Raw genomic sequence first — 23345 nt, forward strand, 5'->3', positions numbered from 1 at the left:
TTGCTTGACACCCAAGTTGAGGCACAAATCACAGGATTTTCTGCCCACCACTTCAAGCCTTGACAACTTTGAGCTGCTGCTCTTCCCTGGCAAATCCTGCCTGTTTACGCACCTTTCTACTGCCATTGAAAACACCATAGTGACCGCCTCCTAGACTACCAATAATATTGTGTTTTTAAACTTTTTTGGGATGTGACCCAAATTAAAATTTCATTTGCTCACCCTAGAACCCAGGTGACTTAAAACACATTGCTATTCCTGGCAAATGGAGACCCACCAAAAGTAGGCCGGTTATTACAACCAGATCACAATGGATTTGCACTCTGACATTTGCAGTGTGTGACATTTTTCACAATGGAGTTTAACACAGCTCTAGTCATTTCTTCACAGTCTACTGCAATTCTCTGTGCAGTCTCTGTGCTACCTGCCCCTGAAACTTCCATGGGAACCAAAATATTACCCATGCCATGCTTGTCTTTTGCATTCCAGTAGCTGTGTCTAATTCAAAAGGTGTTGGCCTGCAAGGCTACAAAGGGAGCTGGCTCTCTTGTCCCCGGGCTATGGTTCAGAGTAACACGTACACTCCTGGTTATTTACAGCATCAGCAACATGCAAGCAGTCCAGTGCTATACCTGTCCAGGGCTGAGCTGAGCTCATCCAGCCTGTGGGAGTCGGTGGTGTTACCCAGTTTAGACAGAGTGTCCATCCTCTTCATAATGACCTCCAGCATGTCACTGATTTTCCTCAGTACTCCGCGAGATTCTGGGCCACCAAGCACTGAAAACACACACACAGACAGGCAGACAATGTCAGAGAAATGTAGCAAAGTCTAGCCTTGTTAATACCAATATAAGCCATACAGATGGTAAGACAGAGCGAGGATGAAGGTGTGAGGGAATGTGAAAGAGTGAGAAAGCAATTAAGGAGAAAACAAGGGAGAGAGAAGGGGGAAACGTGAGGACTACAGTACACTTCAGTAATTAATTAAAAAAACAACAACTGCAAATTAAGTGTAAATGTGCCATTTTTATGGCATGATATATCTCTATGCCAACTTTTATATAACCACTTTTGATTTTATATAATGCAGAAAACAAGCCACAGGAACAAGATAAACAGCTCACTGGTCTCATTTCAAATATGAATTTTTTGTTCTGAAATGTATAAAAGGCTACACCAAAAGGGACACAGAGCTGCCGAAGGTTGCATTTTAAATCCATTTATTCTATGTCCCATTTAACCTTCATTTTACTTTTAGACATCGCATCATTCTAGCTTCTCTTTTCTTGTCCTTCATTACTAAACCAACAGCTCACAGGGAGCCAGCAATCCAGCAAAACAGGAAGGGGCAAATTAGTCTGACAGTGGTGCTTTTTGCCTTCTCTCTTGGCTCCAATTATTCATGACCTGAGTGGTGGTGGGCTAGAATGATGCCGTTAGCGTACACCTAGTCAATTAAAAAGCCTGCAGCTACAGACACCAAGGTCAAAACAGGTCTCCAACTGCATTGCTGTGTCAAGGTCCTGCCCCGCACTGTTTTCTGTAATCACAATAAGCTCCACGCTCAATACCGAGCGTGATTATTAACAAACAACTGCATCAGACTCAAAGGGATCAAAATGACGAAAGGGTTCGCACATTCCTTTGTTGCTAAACAAATGCAATTAGTTCTATTTTTAGTTACCTCGGGCAGTAGGTTTTAAGTTGTTAGGATCTCGACGAAGAAATAACAAGGAGAGAATGACGTCACTCCTGAGAGAAAAATGGTAGCTATCATCAGCCGCAAAATGTTCTGGGAGACTGTGAGTGAAATAAAGCCTCACCTCTCTGTGTTCCCTCATCAATTGCATTAGGCTTTAGAAACTGCATTGTGTGCAGACTCACTTCCCCCACTGTCACAGTTCATTTGTCACTGTCCGGGAGAAAGTCACCTTTGTCAGAAAAAAACATTGAATTACATCAGAGAAAAAAACAAAACAAAAGCAGGACCGAGTGCTTAATCAAGGCAAAAATCCACAATTTGGGGAATACTGATATGTGTGTGTGTGTGTGTGTGGGTGTGTGTGTTTGGGTAAAAGAGAGGACAGAGAAGCAGTCGGCATCAAGAACAAGGCTTACGAAGGCAAGTTACTGTGGAATACCTTCACCCAAAAGATAATTGTATTAGGAAGGAAGAGAGCAGTTTCTCCCTAAACCTCTTTATCCCTTTATTGTCACCTGTACATAGTTCCTCCTTTGTCTCAGCACTGTCATTTCTAGACCATCTTCAGTCAAACTGGCCTCAGGATCCCATGTCCCTATGAATAAATCAACAGCGAGGCAGCAGTTTTTGCGGCTGCAGATAGGAAGACAGTGACAAAATGAGTTCCCATTCAGATCTCTGGCTTTACACTGGCAGTTTTACAATAAGGCATGAGTTACAGGATATGTAAGGAGATAAGAATTAGGGAAGAGGTACGGCACTGCAGGAAACCATATTACCATTTTATCTAAGAAAACATTCGCTCTGCTCATTGCTGCCTGCCAACTGTCTCATACCTGTTGCATCACACTGAAAGATCAATTCAGTAATCTTGGTGAGTACCAAAGTCTATACAAATCTTCTCAAAACAATTATTTTACCGCTCTTATGTATATTTATTCGTCAGGATCGTCATAGGAAATCAATTCATTTGTGTACTTTACTTAGCAGGAAAGACTGATGCTTCAAATGGAGGCAGAGGATTCAGTGCATTTGCTAAATTCTGAGGATCCTCTACAGTTACTACAGTAGACCTGAACACAGCCTCTGGGACATGGTGTGGGATGAAGTACACACATTTCTTCACAATAACGTTCCTCACACACACTGCGCTCATAAATCACCATTATGGAGACCAACACCCTTCCTACACAGTACATTTTTAGAACTGTGCTTTATATATGTTTGCAATCAACTGTTCATCAGGCTTCCTTCTACCCGTGCTTCCCGGTGCCCCCTTAGGTGACGCCGGCTAATGTGTTTTTCCTAGGCAGAGTCCGGCACGCTGACAGCGGTGCAGCGAGAGCCAATAGTATCTATGTGCTAATGCGGGGCCTCCTCTGTGTCATTCCTCATCTGCTGGTTAATAAAGGGCCCATTTAACAACAGCTAATCTCCTTTAACGACTCCATTTCGGAAGTGCCACAGCACAATCGATTTTATGAACAAATTCCAATTAGATCACCATTTGTACTGTAGCCTGCTGCGTGCGGAGCAGAGTGCCGAGCGGCCGGCCATAAACAACCGCCTCACGAGGGACTCACTGGCTTCGCTTGGCCTTGCAGAAGATTGACATTGTTTTACTGTAGCATGCTGCTAAAATCTCAGTACTGAAGACAATGAAGAATAAATACAATATCCGCTACAAAATTCACATTGAAGGTACATGTACAGTACATAATCTAACTATTTTGAATGCAAGAAGTGAGCAAGACTTTAACTATGCAAATGCAAACTACTTTCAGATCACTGCTCCAAGCATCTTATATGACTAACAGATTATTGGTATTTAGTAAAGCTGTATACACACTTTATAGGCCCAGAGAGAATGGCTGGTAGATATTTCCTGGGACCCTTCATCTGAGCCAATAAACTACTGATGTGTCCACTAAGTGAATGGCTACTATACTGTCAGAGGGCCTAGTCAAATAATAACTGATGAGTACTGATGGGTAATAAGGCCAGCAGGGGAGAGTTTTATGTAATGAGGCTAACTGAATTCCTGTTTTTTATTATTGATCAAAGCTATGGATTCATGCATTTAGCTATGGATTCTCAATGCTAAATGAACAGGTCTCTATGAAACAACATGTCTCTCTTAATGACCTCTCATCCACTGATATATTTTATTCAAACCCTCAGACAGCAAGGCAAGTCCTTCAGAGGCACAGTTGGAGGTTATGGGCTTGAGGTGTTTACATTTAAATAGAGATACTCATCATTTGTTTCACAGGGGGCCGGATAAAACCAAAAAAGATCAAAATGGGTAAATGACCCTGAAAAAAAGCAATATCCCAGCTTCATGGAAATGTCATCTAAAAAAATCGATTTTAAAGCACGGTGCGCGGGCGAGAATACTAATCCTCCGTTCCTGTCTGAAGACGGTAATCCAGACAGACTTCAAGCACAAAGCGGGATGGACGAATCACGCTGATATGCCAATCTCCACACGGCGACTTTGCCTTTGATAGAGTGGCACCGGCGCTGCATCTCATTACCTCGTCCCCCGTGTGGTGTGTGTGGGTTTAGGCTGACACTCTGTGGCACTATCACAGGGGGAAGCTCTATCGCAGGGGGAAAGCTCTCTGCAGGGAGTCTCACTACGCCGGGCTAATCCTGCCGCCGCCAGCGCCACTATCCCAGACGATGTATTTATTACCTGGATGAAGAATCATTCATTTGTTAAACAGCAGCCGCATGTGTGGACTGATAAAATTATTTCATTATTTCCATGCGAGACAAAATCGAGAGAGAGAGAGAGAGAGAGAGAGAGAGAGAGAGAGAGAGAGAGAGAGAGAGAGAGAGAGAGAGAGAGATGATTATTACATACTTCTTAGAGATAGTCGCATTTGCGCTTTTGTGTGTCTGTGTATGTGTACGCACTCTGTGTGTGTGTGTGTGTGTGTGTGTGTGTGTGTGTGTGTGACAGGTGGCATTTGCAGGTAGGGAGTGTGGGAAAGTAAAGGACCATTTCTGAGGCAGGGAGCGCAGAGATTTAATTCCACCGTTGTCACACTGGGAAACAACTGCTTATTCAGTCATTCACAAAGCGATGAATGCAAAAGAATCACATTTCATCAGTTGGCTCAGGTGTGATGCAGGTGTTGAGCGGAACGTGTCGTCTTCACAGTATGTGGAACACATGGTATCATTATATGGCAATTAGAGCTGCACGCAGGTGGATGAGACAAACTGAAACAAAGGCGGAAGAATTTGATTTAAATGCCAGTAGGGTGATTTAGTTTCAAACATTTATCTGCATCAATATAGTTAATCTTATGGAGTGTTTTTCTAGTAATGGGTCTGAAGGTGGAATGTTTTGACAAGATTGAGGACAAAAAGCAACTTCGAAAACCATTATAGACAGAATTATTATCTAATATTTTTAGGTGGCAACTTACTGTGGAGTAAACGATCAAGCATAGCCCTTCAAAATCTCATGCTACCTTTTATTTCACATTTAGCTCATTAAAATGGAATGAGAGTGGCTGCAGTCTCAATATCAAGTAATCTATATTTCAACAAAACTACTGTAGTAATGTTATAAAAGTCAGGTGTTGCGTGTGATGTAGGCTATATTTAAAAATTCATTCTCCTTTTCCATCTGCAGCATTGGCAGCCAAATAATAAAACCTGTCGTCCATTTACGTGCCGGTCTAGTTTCCTAGGCGCTTGGGGGTCACACCTCTCCATCGCACCTGTCGCAAGGAGAGATTCATACTTCTATTAGCACTACCACCCACTCTCTACTCTCTCACTCATACACACACACACACACACACACATATAGAGCTCAACCCTCTTCCTGTGCTCTCACTCCTAATCCAAATATTCATTACGGAAAAGGCTGATTGAGATTGAGTTGCTCTCTTCTCTTTGGCACCCATGGGGGAGCTGCCAGATCCAGAACCTATTAGAGCAGACAACCTCTGTCACTTATCCTCTCTGCAGCCCCAGCCCCTCATTGTGCCTGACAGAAACTATGTGCAGTGTTTTCCTGTTTTTTTTTTTTTCAATCTGTGCTTCTCTGCAGCTTCAATTAAAACCTGAATCTGCCTCTTCCCCCAGTTATCTCCCATCTCCCTTATTCTTCTTCCCTCAGCCGCACTACAGTATACAGACAAAAACAGACATGTCGGGTAGGAGGCGTGAGGATGATGTCTGGTTATACTGCATGTACTGAAATACTGCAGAGCTTTTGCTTTTGCCGATTAAGTACAGTGCAGATGTAAACCATATTGTCATTCAGTGTTTGATACACGGGCGCTGTTGTATTTCCAGTGAAAATAGAAAAGCCTACCTGGCATCAGAGGAGGCAAGGAATGGCTGACTCAAGCACAGAACACACAGTCTGCTGATTTAGCACCCATATTAAAAGCACACCCCATTGTAATCCTATTCACATACACACAAAAACACATGAATGCGGTATTGCGGAGTGTCACAGCGTACAACAATTTGCCAGGATATGAGGTTCATAGTTTCACTCTCTCTCTTTGGTGCTCACTACTCAAGTTTGTGCAGAACCATGAAAATATGATGAGCATTTGCATAAACATATTTCCTGTTTTCACATCAGAAACTCTTGCATGCATGGGGAAAAACAACAAATAAAAAAAAACAAAATGCTACCTAGTCCAAGGCCTTGAGTGAACTTCCTGACCCACTTTACAGATCATTCTGCATAACTGACAATGTTTGATGCATCATGTTAACGCTCCAAAACATGGGAAGGGCTGGCATAGGGCCCAGGTTGGCTGTGGATAGACTCAGCCATGAAATCAGTCAGCGCATGGAGAGCTACATGCCATGTCACTGTCATGCTAAACTTCAGCCAAGGTTAACAGTTAATTTACAGTGGTTTCGATCAAAAATATAGTGCTTAATTTCCCACTGGTTCTCTCAGAGGATAATTTAATCATTTTGTGTCTAAATCTTCTGAAAGCACAAATACTCATCCCCAAATATAGTCACATTATCAATACCAAGGCATTTGGTCTAAAATATTGTGATTTTGTCAGTATCGCCCTGCCCTGCCTCGCCCCTACCTCACTGTAGATCACCCTTACATATCTAACAAAAGGTGCTTTTCAAATAAAGGATGCTGACTGCTATAAATCGCAATGACACACTCCAGGACATGGAAAACCTGTTTGCGGCCGAACCTGGTCAAGTGTCACTGCCCATCACGGTTGACGAAACAACAATCAATACGACCCCCGTGTCATCGCCGCCTCGCAACCCGAGAGAAAATCATCGCTCTTTCTGCCGGGTGACAGGAGCGTGTGACGGAGCGACCGCTGAACAGTCGTCCTTTATTCACACCTCTCCCTTGTCACGCACAGCGCCAGGCAGGCAGTCACCTGCAGAATCATTTCCAGTGACTCCTAACCACAGGGGAAATTCCATCAGTGGCAAAGGTCAATTTATTTTATTCATAACATCTAGACTTTCTGGAAGAGAACGCCTTTATTTCAAGCATATTACTTTATCCCATTTTTCATTCAAACGAAGTACTCACAGTTCATAGTTTTCATAGACCTGCAAATGCCACATCTTCACTAGGAGCAATGCCATAAAGTTCTCATTTTTATGCATCAGGTAGTGAAGACTGCTGAGCCATGAAATAAAAAAAAAACTTCCATCACTTTCTGTCAAAAGATTATCGTGAATAGGATGCTGAACAGGACGCTGCTCGTGCACCTGATCTGTTACTCCACTCAGTGATGGATTAAAACCATGAGGACTAGGCAGGTCTTGATTCACATTAAATCCAGCTGAGTTTCATTGGCCCAGACACCGACCGAACAGTAGGTGGTTACTTTATTATTCGCACCAAAGCAATTCCAACATACTGTATTTTCTGCTGCAGTAAGCTCACAAAATGTAAAAGGACACATGCAGTGGTCAAAGTTCATTCATGATTAGCCTTTAGAGGATGATACCTTCATTTAGAGATGCAGTAGTTTCTTTGCCTGTAGCAAAACATTGCCATTTTTTCCATTCACTTAGAAGATGATGGCTAAAAGAAAAGTGTGAGGAATGGAGCATTCAGGTAAAGAGAACATTCACATCTGAACCATTTATACAGTCTCACACTGACCGGAGTAAAGCCTGAATGAGTCCTGGTTCTATTTCTCTCCTTGTGGCAAAGCTGCATGAAGACCCCTATGGAAAAGGGACGCACTGTGAAGGTGGTCTTCAAAGCCCTGATTAGAAAGCCACAGTACACCTCTGGAGCCTTTAAGATATCCAGGATCAAATGCCTCACCCTTTCATGCTTCCCATTCTGGTAGAAATGCTCTCTCCCTCTGTGCCCCCCCCCCCCCCGTCCTCCCCCACCCGCCTACCCCACATCATTAGTTCCCTGTACCTTCAAAAGACTAGTAATGAAGCAAATGCATGCATTTTAAAGCTGGATATAACTAGGTGTCCAAATGCAACTGAATGTTCCAACCCGGCTCTGTGGCTCTGTACTGTCAAAAACTGCAAAAGATATATTATATCATTGGGAATTAGATATTAAGATCTAAACCACTAAACCGTTGCAACAACAGCACCTGCTTTTTGACTGTGAAAACCTTAAAGTTAGAATGGTGAGTCTAGGTGTAAACAATACAAAAACAAGCTACCTAGTTAGAAAGAAAAGGAGAGAGAGAGAGAGAGAGAGAGAGAGAGAGAGAGAGAGAGAGAGAGAGAGAGAGAGAGAGATGATTATTACATACTTCTTTTCACACTGATTGCTCGAGGTATTTGTTGCCTTTCATAAGACCAGCAATAAACAGAGTAGAGGTTCTTCTCAGCATAGCCTGGCTTTTTTGTTTCCCCTTTCAAATTCTAAATGCTGTGATTTGCATGCACTGGATTTATGTGATTTTTAAATTTTATTACATGTAGCAAATGTGCGTGCTGTGACTGGCAACATGAGTGCAGGTGCATTGCATGCACCCAAAAGAGCCACTTACACAGTCAACCAGCTCTCTGCAGCTCTCCTAGGGGTCCAGTAGAATAGGCTGACTGGGTGTGCATAGTATTAGTACTATCAAGGTGCTGCTCCACTGAACATCTCATCCCTGCCCATCCATTACACTAAGTCCCTATCCCCCCCACTCATCTCCCTTCCATTCCTAAACACGCACACATTCACACACATTCACACACACACACACACACACAAAGAGGCTGAGAGTTTACATTGCCTGGCTCTCCCTGGTTGGCTAGCAGGCGGTGTTTAATGAGCTGCGGGCCAGATGCCTTCCCTAGACTGCAGCCTGTGAGTGGTTAATTAATCAGACAGCTCTCCTGTCTCCAGCCTCTCTACCTTTTCTCTAACTCTCTGTTTCTCTCCCTCTCTCGCTCTAAGTCCTTCAAATTTCCCCCATGATGGCACCTGATGCATCTCACTACTGCATTCCAGCTTTTTCAAAATTACACTGATTGGCCCAAGGGGGTGCTACAATTACAGGCCAAAATTTAAAATTGTAATAACTGAAAGGTACGGTGGACTTGACTGGCACAAGATGACATATTTGTCACTGACTGGCCCAGAGGGAGACTGCATAAGTCAAGGGGGGCAACATGTTCACTGTTACCGTATTTATATAGCTATAAATTGAGATCAGTGTAATAATACAAATGCAAACTAAAGTTGAGAAACAAACTGTGGCTTGTGATAGATAGCAGCTCCATGCCAGCTGATAATAGTCACAGAGGATGAGACACAGTGTCAACATTATGCCAGGCGGCGATAAAAAGGTGAGAGACAACAGTCCAAAAGCTAACATTGGCTCTCCCAAACGGCTGGTGCCAGTGTGGTTTATATGCAGAGGCACATCGCACAGACAGAGAGCATGCTGAGAAAGCTAATCGATTTCTCTCAGTGATGGCAGCTCTGCATTAGTTTAGGTTTCTTTTTCTGGCATGGCTTTGGTTCACTGATCTGTGAGGGCGGGGCCAATGCTAACAACTACTGACATGTTTTTCAGTGATTATCTGGGCCTTTTATTTCTATAAAGGAACTGGAAAGCGCCTCAATTAGCATTATAGCTGGTCATTAAGGGGCCTTTCCTCTTCATAACCAATAGGTGACCACTCACGGCGTTGAGTGTTGTCATCCTGATACAGTTCTCATTAAGAAGCCAATGCATCAAGGAATGAAGTTGCAAATCACCGAATCAGGGTCCCATGATCACATCACCCCTGTCCTCCAGCAACTCCACTAGTCGCCCATCAAACACAGTTATCTTCAAAATCCTTCTCATCATCTACAAAGCTTTCCGTTGCACTGCTCCATCACACATCTCACATATCACACTCACTCATCGGGACCTACATGTCCTCCCGCTGTCTCAGGTGTGCTGAGGCCAATCCAGAGTTTGGCTCCAGCCTCTGGAATGGCCTCCCTAGGGTGCTCAGGGACGCTCCTACTTTGTCCACTTCTAAAGACTCCCTGAAAACTCACATTTTAAAATTGCAGTCACTGTTGAACATGTGATTTATTCCATTAGGATAATCTTTCAATTGTCACTGGACTTTTTTCTCTGTCCTTGAGCTGATGTAAAGTGTCGAGTATCTTAAAAAGCACTGAATGAAATGTATTATTACTATTATTATTATTAGTAATAGTAGTAGTCCTCTTAGGAATGACTCTTAGGAAATTCTCACCACACCAGCAGAGAACCACTAGAGCCCTTCACTGAAGTGGGATGTTATGCTGCTGTTTTGTTTATTGTAATATGTTTTTTATGTTGACCCTCCATGTGCTACTGGAATGCTGCAGGTACGCTTCATTTAACATTCGGAGTATGTAGCCAGCTAATGGGACTCCACCCTTAATGCTGACAAGCTCAATAAATCAGAAATAAATTATTTCAAACACGTCTTTACCCCCCAGGTATAGTGGGGTGAAGACTCAAAGGCTGTAAGTGTATTTTAGTTCATGTGGGTCAAAGGAAGGTTACTTAGGCACTGGGGAGGTGAAATCCCAGTAGGTGTAAAACTAGAAATAACCGCCTCGCGGTTGTATGCCTCCGCCAATAAACTTTGTTTTATCATTGCAAGGACAGTCTTTATTTATTGAACATATATAATTAATGTGATTATTAGGTCAACTTAAAGGATTTTGGTGTCTGCAAAAGTAAGTGACAGCACTTCCACCGTTTTGTAGAATGACCCAAGATCGTTTTCTCAGCTACAGTGGTAAGCAAAACATTATGATGTCACAGTGAAGTTGACCTTTGAACTTTTGGATATAAAATGTCATCACTTCATCATTTTATCCTATTAGACATTTGTGTGAGATTTTGTCATAATTATTAGCGTATGAATTCTTGAATTATGGCCAAAAACGTCTTTTGTGAGGTCACAGTGACCTTGACCTTTGACCACCAAATTCTAATCAGTTCATCCTTGAGTCCAAGTGGACGTTTGTGCCAGACGTAATGAAATTCCCTCCAGGCGTTCCTGAGATATCGCGTTCATGAGAATGGGACGTACAGACAGACGGACGTAAGGACAACCCGAAAACATAATACCTCTGGCCACGGCTGTCACCAGCGCGGAGGCATAAAAACCAAAGGTGTGGAGGAGAAAGGGGAGCAGAGGTGAGCGAGCCTCTCCAGTCTGCAGTGCCTCCCAACCCACTCCTGATGAGCAAACTCAGGGGGTCTGTCAGCCCACCGGCGCCAATCAAGGAAGCCCCACCAAGCTCCCAGCATGTTTCCTGCCTGTTCATTACCAGCGCGGGGCACAGCGACCGTAGTCAGAGCCTGCCGAGCTGCACTGACACGCGACTGCGGGCTTACCTTCGGCTCGCACGGTGAAGGGGGAGTCTCCGGATCGCTTGGCCGAGAACTGGCCCCCCAGGGAGGTCATTAGGAAGCACAGGCTGAAGAAGCCGATCCCTGCCACAAAGATCCTGCGGGAGAGGGATGGAGACGGGGGGGGGAGTCAGGAAACAGAGAGAAAGAGACAAGGTTAGAACTCATGGGGAGGGACAGATGAGAAAAGAGCAAGGGGTGTAAAGGACAAGAGGGGGAGAGAAAAAAAAAAAGTAGGGAAAATCTTGAGACAGGGGATGTGCTGCAATTTAACAATCAAAGAGCTGCAAGAGAGTTCACTTTGAGATAAAAATGACTTTGTTTCCTAGGACCTTTGTGGGTGGCTTTATGGAGTATGGGCATGTGCTGTATTTTTCGTCAGCAAAGTTTATGTTGTACCCATCAAACAAACCACAGAAACGTGCTGCGTACTCGCTTGAGTGTGTCATCTCAAATGAACCATTACATGGATGGGTTTCTGCATTACACTGTGTTCAGTGAGCAAACATCCAAAAAAACATTAAAATACAGATGAATGGCTGCAGTTTTTGAGAGTGCAGTGAGCAAAGCAAACATTTATTGAGTGCTAGGTTTTGAAACAAACGCTTTGGACTGATTAGCTTACAACTGGCTCGTCTGCGCTCCAAGTGTTCCACTGAGAAAATGTTTCATGCAAATGTAAATGTTTTGAAACAATCTCTTTATAGAGGACAGATTGCCTATTTCCACATTGCATGCCACAGATTACTTCGCTGTCTTCTTCTCAGGCAACAACTTCTCCCTCTCTTCTGAGTCTGTTGTGGCACTAGTCCTTCAAACAGAAAGCCTGTCTTTTGCAGAGAAAGTTTTATACTTTATAGGAGTTAGAGCCTGAGAGCACTGTCGTGCCATATTACTGTCCAGTATCTGGGGTAATGGTGAGAAGTGCTCAGGCACACAAGACAAGCAAGTACTTTCAGATAGATTTTTCCCCCCTTTCTATAGATATTTTTTTCCCTCTCTATTATGCACATGCACACACACACACGCACACACACACACACACACACACACATACATCTGTACCAGCCAATGATGTGTATGAGCATCACTAGAACATAACATCAAATCAGTTGTGGAGCCTGACAGAGCTGAGCCATATAATTCTGCAATGGACGATGCTGCTACTGCATTCATTCAGAAAGCTGCAAAACACCAGGGAGCCTCGTGTGTAGGCTACGTCGCTTTGGATAAAAGCGTCTGCCAAATGGGAAATTGTAAATTGAGTGGATAATTGGCGTGGACATTATTGGTGCCATTGGTGCCAATTATCAAACTCTTGTTGAGTACGAGTAGCTAGCTTGCATACAGTCCATCCTGTCAACCTTGAAGTTTCCATGAAAGTCTCGAGCTACTTGATTTGCTTTCACTATTCGTCAGCTGCTACTGGCGGTAAAACTTTTTGCTGCGCGAGCAAGCGTTAATTGTGGTACAATGGGCATCAGCTGTTGCAATTAAAGTCAATGGTGTGAACTTCTTTGGAGCAAGAATTTCTTATAGGGACTTACAACGTGTCTGTGGCACTCAGTGGTTAGTTTAGCGATATTATCGTAGTTAATGGATTTTTTTTTATCTCCCATGATATTATAATATTCCTATTTGCTGTATCTCAATAAAATGTATGCCTATAGGATTACTATAGTTCTTTTTCGACAGGTTGAGGCTAATAAGAAATGGTGAGTAAGGAAAACAAACCTCGGAATGGCCAAAATATGAGAATGTATGGTTATTTTAAATGTTAATGAGGTGACAATTATGAACACGGTTTTAACCGTAATGGGTCAATTACAATATCCGCTTACCTGAATGGTTTGAAAGTCAGAAGACATCTCCTCACCATAATGGAAAGGTCGGTGTTGGCTGCAGTCATTTTCCATAGACAGAGAAAGCGCCGGGTCTCCCTAACATTGTGCACGGCGTTCTGGGAACCAGTGTCAAAACCATAACTTTGAGTCAGAGTCCCGAGAAAAGACGGAGAGTGCGTTGAAAATGCCAAGTTCACAGCTCGAGCATTATCCGTGCTGTGCGTGTTGTGAGCAACTTCAGCGGGAATCCTGCCGGTGCGTCCTGCAGCAACGCTGTCTGAGTTGATTAGTCCGCCTCCTGCTTGTGGACTGATCTGTAGTGGCGACTTACAACAAAAACGGGGTGTTTTTTCTTTACTTATTTATTTATTTTGAAATGTTTTGTTTAAAGACCCAGAAACACAGACGCGTGTCGGGCGCAACATCAGCCTACAGGACTGTTCCGTTCCTTGAGTGCGTCTGGACTGACTGGATGGCGCACAGACTTTCTCTTCTCATTATACGAGTGCTTACTGTTCCTCAGCTGTGGTCTGTTTACTGATAGCGCCATCTATTGATTCATATTGTAAAGCAAAGTTGGTCAAGGCTTTCCCCTAAAGATGACGAGAACATACACTGAGCTCATCCATGAAGCTGTGCTAACATTGAAAAAAAAAAAACAATTTCACAAGCTTTTTAATCTAGTCTTGAGTCTTAAAATCACAAAGTCAAACAAAATTGCAAGTGGGGCAAGATAAATGCACTTGTTTCCAATACACCTCAAAGATTTTATTCAGTCAAATTACAGTATCTTGAAAAACGTAATCTGCCTTCTGCTTTTCAAGAAAAAAATTGAAACAACCGAAACCGTTCAACTGCCGCCGCCCTCTTTTCCACCTGTTTTCGGGAAACTCAAAAACTCAAAAAAGTCAATACTAGACTAAATGTTTTTTTGCAGTGAATGATTCATCACGACATGAACTGTCTGGGACTCTGGAGTCATGAGCCTAAATCTGATCTAACTACAGATTAATTTTGAAAAAAAAAGAAGAAAAAAAATCAGTATTGATCTAATCACAGACTGGGGAAAAGTATTTAAAAATACATTTAACAAACAAAAAAAACCCCGATGTAATTGCCTCCCGTGGTGTGTCTGAATATATTTCAGCACCGCGGATAGCGCCGTGGGGAAAAGGGCAGACAGCAACGCAACAGCGTCTCCCATCGGCGTAAATACAGAATACACTGAGAGGAATGCGACGACTGCAATGTACATTGTGCTGTGATGAATATTATAACAATGTAGTGCATGGTGGATATCAGTGCTGCAGGGAAGGGGCTAGTAGCAACTGATAGTGTAATAACCGCTGGACAATGTAATAACTTGTGACACTCGCTAAAATGTTAAGAAATGTAATAAATTGGCAGGTAATTTAATAATATGTTCAGTATTGTAATAAATATTTTTCTGTTAATGTAACACCTTAGTACATAAACCAGCAATTATCATATAATAAGGGGTGTAAGATTACAGTTTCAATATGTCAGTATATATAATCCACCAATTTAATACATTAAAATGTTTGATCACATTTTAGACTCGTTTAGATGGACATTTTATTCTATTATTGACGAATTATTACATGATCTGGAAGTTGTTGCCAGTTGCTGCAGGGCTGAATCTAAAAATCAGAGAAAGAAAACTGACATGACCGTCTTGAACAAACAAAAGAGAGAGAGATTGGTCCTTTTCCAAGTCAGTCAGGGCCACATCCACTGCAGGCCTAATGGACAGCAAGCAGCATCCTCTGTTGCCATGGCGACTGTTTTCACACTCACCAAGCAGGGCCTTGGCTCTCTGCATGTTGCCTCTATAGCCTCTTAGCCTATAGCCCAGTGAGACTTCTGCTGCTCGCCGTGCCGAGCGTGCCATTACTCTGCTTTAAAATGCATCAATGGCCAGATCACATTCACTTACAGTAACAGCATCACTGGTATTCATCTTGATCGCAGCGCTGGGCAGGCTGGCAGAAAACCTCAGCAAGAGTTATCTGTGTGTGTGTGTGTGTCTGTACAATATAAAACTGATTGCCAAAAATTCTCCCTTGCTATGAAAGCAATATCTAGCCGCGGCTACAAAAATGAGCAAATTGCTCTTAGAGATAAATGAGTAGTCATAGAAACAGAGAACACTTTTCACACTCTTTTACGAAGAGATGCAGAATCATGATACCACCGACAGAGAGTTTACCCAAGGACACCGCCACCAGCGCTCGCTCAGGATGTCTCTCATTATGCCTCTCTTTTCTCCTTCAGTTCATCCTCTTCTTATTTTCTTTTCTTATCTCTTTTCTTGTGTTGTTTTTCTTGTTGCTGTTCTTGTTCTTCTTCTCCTGCTTCACTTTGTCCTCCAGTCCCCACTACATCTACCATTTCTGCTATTCCACTGACATGTTGACTCAATTTCAATTCAATTCAAGGTGCTTTATTGGCATGACAGTTCACAAACAAACAATATTGCCAAAGCATGTAACAGGAGATTAATCATCAATAAAATTATTAAATAACAAAAAAAAAATAATAATAATAATAATAAATAAATAAATGAAGTAACAGAAAAATAATTCCATCCCCTCCCCTGTATTATTGTGTGTGTGTGTGTGTGTGTGTGTGTGCGTGTGTGTGTGTGTGTGTGTGTGTGTGTGTGTGTGTGCGTGTGCGTGTGCGTTGTTGTGCCTCCACTGTCTACTGACTATCACTGTTTCTGTGTTTATGTCACTTGTGTTTCTGAGGAAACATAAACCAGAAAAATATCATCTTACCCAATTAAAAAAAAAATAAAACAGAACTTTTCACATACATTCACATATTATTCTTCACATTTCTCATTCAACTGTGTGTCCCTCTTCCCTTAGAGTGTGACAGCAATCTACAAATTTAGCAGCTAATGCTGCACACTGACTTTTCTCCCCACACAGGTAGGGCAGTTTGAGAGGATCAGGCAGATGGTTGAATTCTGGGTAAATTCTGCCTATCCTCTCAAAATAAGTCTGTCTCACATGTTTGTATCTGTCACAGCGTAACAGGAAGTGACTTTCTGTCTCTGTCTCTCCCTGACAACAGAATAAACACAACCTGCTCTCCCTGGGTTGCCAGGTCTGCCTGTGGCGGCCTGTTTCTACAGCCAGCTTGTGAGCACAGAGCCTGGACCTTGTTAGGGATTTCCTCAGTTTGCTGTTGGTCACAGTGGTCAGATATTCTGCCACTGTGTACTCTCTGTCTAGGGTCAGATAGAGTTCTAATTTGCTTTGTGTTTTTGTTTTTTCCTTCCAATAGGTGATATATTTTTCTTTCTGATTTGAAATTATTTGGTTGGTCCAGAGAGACTGAGGATTGTCCTGAATCCCTGGTGTTTGTGTCCAGAAGGAACTCTTCTTGTCCTTGTTGGACTCTTGGCACTGAAGAGCTTTATACTGATATGAGTAAGGGTCGCTGCATCGGAGATGTTTGTAGAATTTGATGGCTCGTTTCTGAATGTTGATGATGATCGGATACTGGCCGAGTTCTGCCCTGCATGCATTACTGACTGTGTTCCTCTGGACTCCCAGGATGATTTTGCACAACTCTGCATGCAGGACTTCCAGTGGGTGTTTTTCCCATTTTGAGAAATCTTGATTGGCTAGAGGACCCCACACTTCACTACCATATAGCATAATTGGATGTATTACTGAATTTAGAATTTTGAGCCAGGTCCTAATTGGGATGTCAATTGGAATTTTTCTTTTGATGGCGTAGAAAGCTCTTCTTGCTTTCTCTTTCAGTTCATTCACAGCCAAGTTAAAACGTCCTGTGGAATTGATAATCAATGCTTCCAATGCAATTCCTTTGAAACAGAAACAGAGGCCCTTTGGGAAGGCCAAGGAACTCTTACAAGTGATTACATTGCACTGAACAATGTATTTGTATTTAACTAGAAAAGATACACCTGGGGAAATGGAGAAGTGAAAACGCAGGCTTATATGTGATAAAACTGCTCAGTTTTACCCTAGCTTCATTGCAAAATGGATGAGAAATCAATTGCACTGAGGCTTTGTAGCTGTGATCAGAGTAGAAATAAAACAGTCAAGCAGTGAGGATCTTACATATCAAGCCTTTGGCCTCCAGCCAGTGTTTTTACTGCTGTTTGTCTACCAGGCATCTGGGAGAAAGTCAGAGAATTCACTTTTGGATCCCCGGCTCCATCGTAGAACGAGGCCCGTGAACAACCACTGTTGAATACTTAGAGAAAGAGAGTTTACTCCGTAACTCTCTGTCTTTGCCAACCTTCACTCGAACCAGTGGAATGACAACCGCTGAGGCATTTCATAAACATCTTCCAGTCTCCAGTGTTCTCGTCTGGATTGATCTCTACTCCTTTGTGATTTTATTCTTTTTAAGCCAAATTATACACACTGACATGATGTCTCAGACAATTAAATGTTCTCAGTGGGAGAGCCAGAGAGCAGTGGAACATGGCAGGGAATTATGATTTTTCACGGTAAAGACAACAGAACAGCCTTTCCCACATTTGCATAAGATATAAACAAGACTCCAAGGGACGGAAGGAGCTAATTTAACTGACAGCGGTGGGGAAACACTGCGTGTGCATTTCAGGAGTAATTCTACTGACACTCACATTGTGTCAGTGCTAGATGTACCTACAACTTTGCCTGTTCGAACCTTTGCACAGCGTAAATGGTTGGTTTCTGCACAGTCAAGTCTGCGTCATGAAACTGGGATATGACTAAAACCTAAAAGCTATAGTAAAAGTGAGAACAGATGAAAATATCAATATCACCTTTGCAGAAACTCTTGGCTCAGAATGGCTCATGTTTAGCTGATGTTCGCCCCCCTTGGTGTTCCGATCTGGTTGGATGGTGTAGGATCTGGTGAGGCCACTAGAGATTTGCCTCCAGACAGACAGACAGCACAACAGTATCTTCTTGGTGCCTGACTAAAACATTATTGATCTACTAGCTATAGGCTAATGGATCATTTATACTGTGATTAATATGGCTAAACAGACAAAAATGCAAAGCAAAAGCAGTCTGCTGTTTCAGTGTAGGCAAAAGGTGATATCAAATGCTCCGGTGCCTGTTTATTCAGCAACATGAGAGTAAATGGTGTAGTCACAGTGAGTAATCTCATAGTAAATTCAATCACAAAGCTAAATTCAACTGGATGCTTGCTGATTTAATTTTCACAGACAGAGACACTTGAGCCTAGGGCCACAAGGTGATTCAATTGCATTTCAAATGTTATTACATTCAGCAGGGATCATTTGTTACATCAACATCTAGTTAAACTCATTACACAATGAAAACATAAATTGAAAAGAAAATGACAGTATAGCTAACAACCCCTGACTCCATGTTGCCTGCTTCTATACATAGCGTTGCTTTGACTACGTCTTTTATTCCCATTAGCAGCTGTCTAATTATAGTAATTCAACATGTTTCAAGCAGGGGAGACCAGCTTGTGCCATGCTTTTATCATCTGTAATTAACTGCCAATCCCATGGTGAGCCACATTGATTTTTGACACTGACTCTGACTCCATTCATGGAAGCTCGAAAGAAGGGAAGATTTTATTTGAAGTCTTCTTCATTTCCTCCTCTCCATCCTGCCGGTGCTGCAGCACTAGCCAGGTACACATGATCAGATATTCCTGACAGAAAGGCTCTCAGCAGATAGCTGAAAGCTCACAGATAGATCACCTGTATTGCATTGCCATGAATGTCCATAACACCCATTAATGTTACTGAGAGTAATGGCACAGCACTCGCAATGCTCTAATATGGGTGTAGGAAACTTATTATGTTCATTTATAGGGTTCCATCAAGTCTCAGTTCCATTAAAACCTAAGTGGCTGTGCATGTCACAGCAACTAAAAGATGTGTGTAACCGACATTCTTCACGCGATGCACGACAGGGGCTGGCAGAGAGGAACTATAAATTTCTAAGGGAGATAGCACAGGTTAGGGTGAATCTTCCTCTTTGCCATCCACTCAGAACCTGAAGAATAGACCTTTAGCAGAAGCCTTTTAAATACCATAGCAACCATTCCCGACAGCCAGTTGGAAGACCACTGACAAGCTAGAAGACCTCGTTCCACTGGTGATCCTTCAACCTACAGTACATGAACACATGGAAAATATGACGGTATGTGTCAATATAAGCTATTTTACGATACCCATTACAGTTTGCCTTCCACACGCTTTAAAATGATACAGTGTTATCTGATTAGTGAAATAGAAATAGCAATTGTAGTTTGTAGCAAAGTTTAGGGAAGTAACGTTATTTTATAGTAATGTTTGCCTCAGACTTAGTCCAGCTAGGTAACGCTAAGTAAATCACCAGCTGCATAAACAAATCCCCAAACACACAACAAAAGCAGTATATGGTGTTGTATATGCTAGCAATCATTCAGACATTTTGTTCCCCATATTTGGAAAGCTATAGCTAGTTAAAATGTCTTGCCGATATGAAATGATCTGTGCAGACCCTGTACTGTACTGATTCTGCCTTTAGCTTGCAATTGATTAAGGCTATCCATTATCATCTTGTTTTGTTTTGTTTTGTTTTGTTTTGTTTTTGTTATTTTCCCTTGATTTTGTTTGTTTTTTCGTGCCTTATTGGAACAGCCAATGACAAGTTAACCGCAGCAAGTCACACTACGCAATTCCACTGGAATTACGTGGTGGTTTCCAACATGGCCGCCAGATGGATCAGAATGCTTCATAACTTATCACTGCCCTGTTGATGTCGCCATATTGACTCCCACAATTCAGAGAAAGTTCCGACCATTTTATTAAAATCCCCATGAAATGAATTCCCATTACTTTTACTTCCTGGAAAACAGTATATCTTTAATGCTGTACCATTAGGCGTAAATATAAACTCCAAACAATAAAACCACAGATTTTTGAACAGTCCACCCCTCCACCCCTCCCGTCAAATAAAATCTCATCTTCCATTGGTTTAGACTTTTGAATGAACTCTCACTACGTTATGTCTCACCCCAACATCCTGTTTCAACAGGAATACATCAAATCAAAGAAGTAAATGTGTCATTTTATGGGGTCTTTAAATTACACACTCTACTTTCCAAGTAGCCAACCAATTAAAATGCCATTTAAATGTCAAATGTGCCGTCGGTTGTAAAAAACAAGTTGAGATGGAGGGGGTGAAATTTATTTGCCCACTGATACAGAGAAATATGACATAGCAATTTGGAAACTTAATGTTATCTTACCCTAATCAGGAACAACTTTTTCTCTTGAAGATTAAGTAGATACATTTCACCCACTCTGAAGTGAAATACCAAAATACATTGGCATTTTTGTACGGTTCAAGACTTTCACCAAAATATTGAGAATGGTTGTGAATAAGATCTAGGCCTGTAACTCTATATATCATGAAACAACAGAGTGGGGAGTTAATCTGCGGACTTTAGCCGTGTCAGCGATGTTGGTGGTAGAGAGCAGCCTAGGGGTCACAACCTCCAAGTCAGCCTTTTTCCCACGGCGCAGCACACACATTCTTCAAAGACAATTGGCTCGTTTATATTTTATCAAGACAAACACCATCTCTGGTGGGGCTCGGCCTCCTCCATGCTTTGCAGTACTATTGTGCAGTGCATGGAAAAACACCTCACTTAATGCCTTATTCACCTTCTGAGGAAAAGAAGGAGCCGTTCCTTTGAGGAGCAGTAAAGAAAGTCTTAGGTGAGGATTTCCTCTTCTATCATCAGCAGCCCTCTTCTAGCCTCCTGACAGGTGTGTGAGAAGCGATGGGCATCTCTCTGTAGTGCCGCGCTGTTTGCAGGTTATTGTCACCCAAGGCAAAGAGAGATGAGAGAAACGGTTCCACTGGTTAGGATGGAAGGCTCGCCCTCGGGGGAAACAGCATCTTTCCCAGACTGCTGGGTGAGGGAGAAGTCCTGTGGAAAAGCTTCAGTGAGAATATCTGCACACTGGCTTGGACTCTTTGAACTGTGTTTACTAGCCATCATTTAGCGATCCCAATGATGAGATGAGAAAATATTGTTCTGGCCAAAACAGGAATAGATACCACTGCTGACTGTACAGTAATATGATTCATACAATATAGTTCATGATAGTGCAAAACAGCAATAGCCTCTGTACAAATGTTTGCAGGTTTGCAAGGCTTGACAGGTAAATACTGTAGCTAACTCTGAACTTTTTAACCAAACTAAAAGTGGAAAACACACTGTAAAGACTGCACCTGTGCTTTTTCAACCTGCATCTAACAGTGCATTGGAAATACAAATCACATTAACAACTTATTTTTCATCAGTCATTCTGCAGGACTCTGACGCCTATCTGGAAAAAATAGTCTCATAAATTTTCTCATTTGTTTTTGTTTCTTGAGGAGACGAACTTTGTTTCACACATTCGTGCCCCCTCTCGTCTCTGTCTGTCAGCCAAAGAGGAGTGTGACAATGCAACAACTCCCTCACTCATTTCAACCATATTTCATCTTGTCCTAGTTTGCCCCTGGGAGGAGTGACTTGTCATTTCTGTGGTGTAATGGCAGGAAGGAAAGGGGGGAATGCCTGACTAGCTTTTCACCCTGGATCACAACAGCGTTTGGAGATGCTGGCGTCTGGTCATCTCACCTTGAGGAATGTAATTTCTGCTGCATTCCTTGCCAGTATCAAGCTGATGGCAACAGATCACTTGCTTTTTATATCTCAGAATTAAGGGCCTGCTTCACTGTGCTGACAAAACTCTGTTCCACAAGACCATAATCAAAGGCAAATAAAATATGCTGTTTGCTCTAAAACTGCACGCTGTAGGAGAAATGGAAGGAACTTTTCTGTGGTTTTGAAATGTGCAATAATAAATTGCAAATCCAACATATCCTGAGGGCCAATGTTACACTGTGATTCACAAAATGACAGATAAATCTTTTTATATTGATGACAGGTGATTAACAGAAAAAACAGGAGTTGAAGCGCTTCTTGAACCAAGGAATATGCCTGCGGCTTTTAGCTTGGAATCGGGATCTGGGAAATTGGCCCAGCATTCATGTCTGTTATCTTACATAAATTTAATTACAGCCAGTATGGTTTGTTTATTTGGCATAACAGCAGAATATTCTTGGGCAAGCTATGACAGCTCAACCAAATTCAACTGATTGCTACATTACAAAATCTGTTATGTAAACACTTTCATTGTTTGCTCCAAAAAGACACTACCAGCAAAAAAACTCCTTGATGAACACAATGTTCAACCACTAATGACCAGGTAATAGAAAGGATTTTGTGTTGTTCAACACAAAAACTATACAATCCAAAATGTCATGTCTTCTTTACTTTGCCAAGCTGGTATAAAGTTGTTGTAAAGTTCTTGTAAATGTAACTCAGTCTTCACACCAGTGCCCCAAGCTCAAGTCCCACCTTAAAAACATAATGTCATCACCTTCCAGAGGTTTAGCATGTTGAATGAGTCAGGGTGAGAATGATTGCACAACACTGGTAGATCAGAATCTCCTCCATGCCATAAGCACACATGGTTAAAAGCACAACAGGCTGTTTCCGTTATGATTCAGATGAATCTGATGCTATCAGGGACAAAAAAAAACAGGAGTGGCATTTTGCAATCAATCTTGGTGGCATCAAGATGAGTGTATTATAGAAAACAACAGTCTTTACAGTAGCGTAGTAGTCATTACATGAGTAACTATCATCATGGGAAAAAAAGTGTAATGGGGAAATCCACAGAAATGGCACATTACATCATGAGCAACAATTGGTGTGTGTGTGTGTGTGTGTGTGTGTGTGTGTGTGTGTGTTTGTGCTAATTGTCCCACATGAGGACATCATAGGTCCATAAGAATGCCAGCACACATCTTTTGAAACCCAACTTGTGACCTTTAATGACTAACATGATGAATTATA

General features: G+C 42.2%; 1 protein-coding gene across 2 annotated transcripts in view; it reads right to left on the reverse strand.

Moving 5' to 3' along the window:
- Nucleotides 1-13468, reverse strand: part of LOC139643552 (alpha-1,6-mannosylglycoprotein 6-beta-N-acetylglucosaminyltransferase B-like) — a 51594-nt gene extending 38126 nt beyond the window's left edge. For both annotated transcript variants that reach the window (XM_071518723.1, XM_071518724.1), the window contains exons 1-3: nt 13401-13468; nt 11545-11657; nt 633-777 (exon numbers count right to left, since the gene is read on the reverse strand). In XM_071518723.1, coding sequence (XP_071374824.1) covers nt 633-777; nt 11545-11657; nt 13401-13468 — 326 coding nt within the window. The remainder of the gene's footprint in view (nt 1-632; nt 778-11544; nt 11658-13400) is intronic.
- Between the last annotated feature and the right edge of the window lie 9877 nt (nt 13469-23345).

Source organism: Centroberyx affinis, unplaced genomic scaffold, assembly GCF_046629955.1.
Source record: "Centroberyx affinis isolate AG114_WGS23_722 - 3 ecotype Tasmania unplaced genomic scaffold, CSIRO-AGI_Caff_v1 ptg000623l_1, whole genome shotgun sequence".
Classification (NCBI taxonomy): Eukaryota; Metazoa; Chordata; class Actinopteri; order Beryciformes; family Berycidae; genus Centroberyx; species Centroberyx affinis.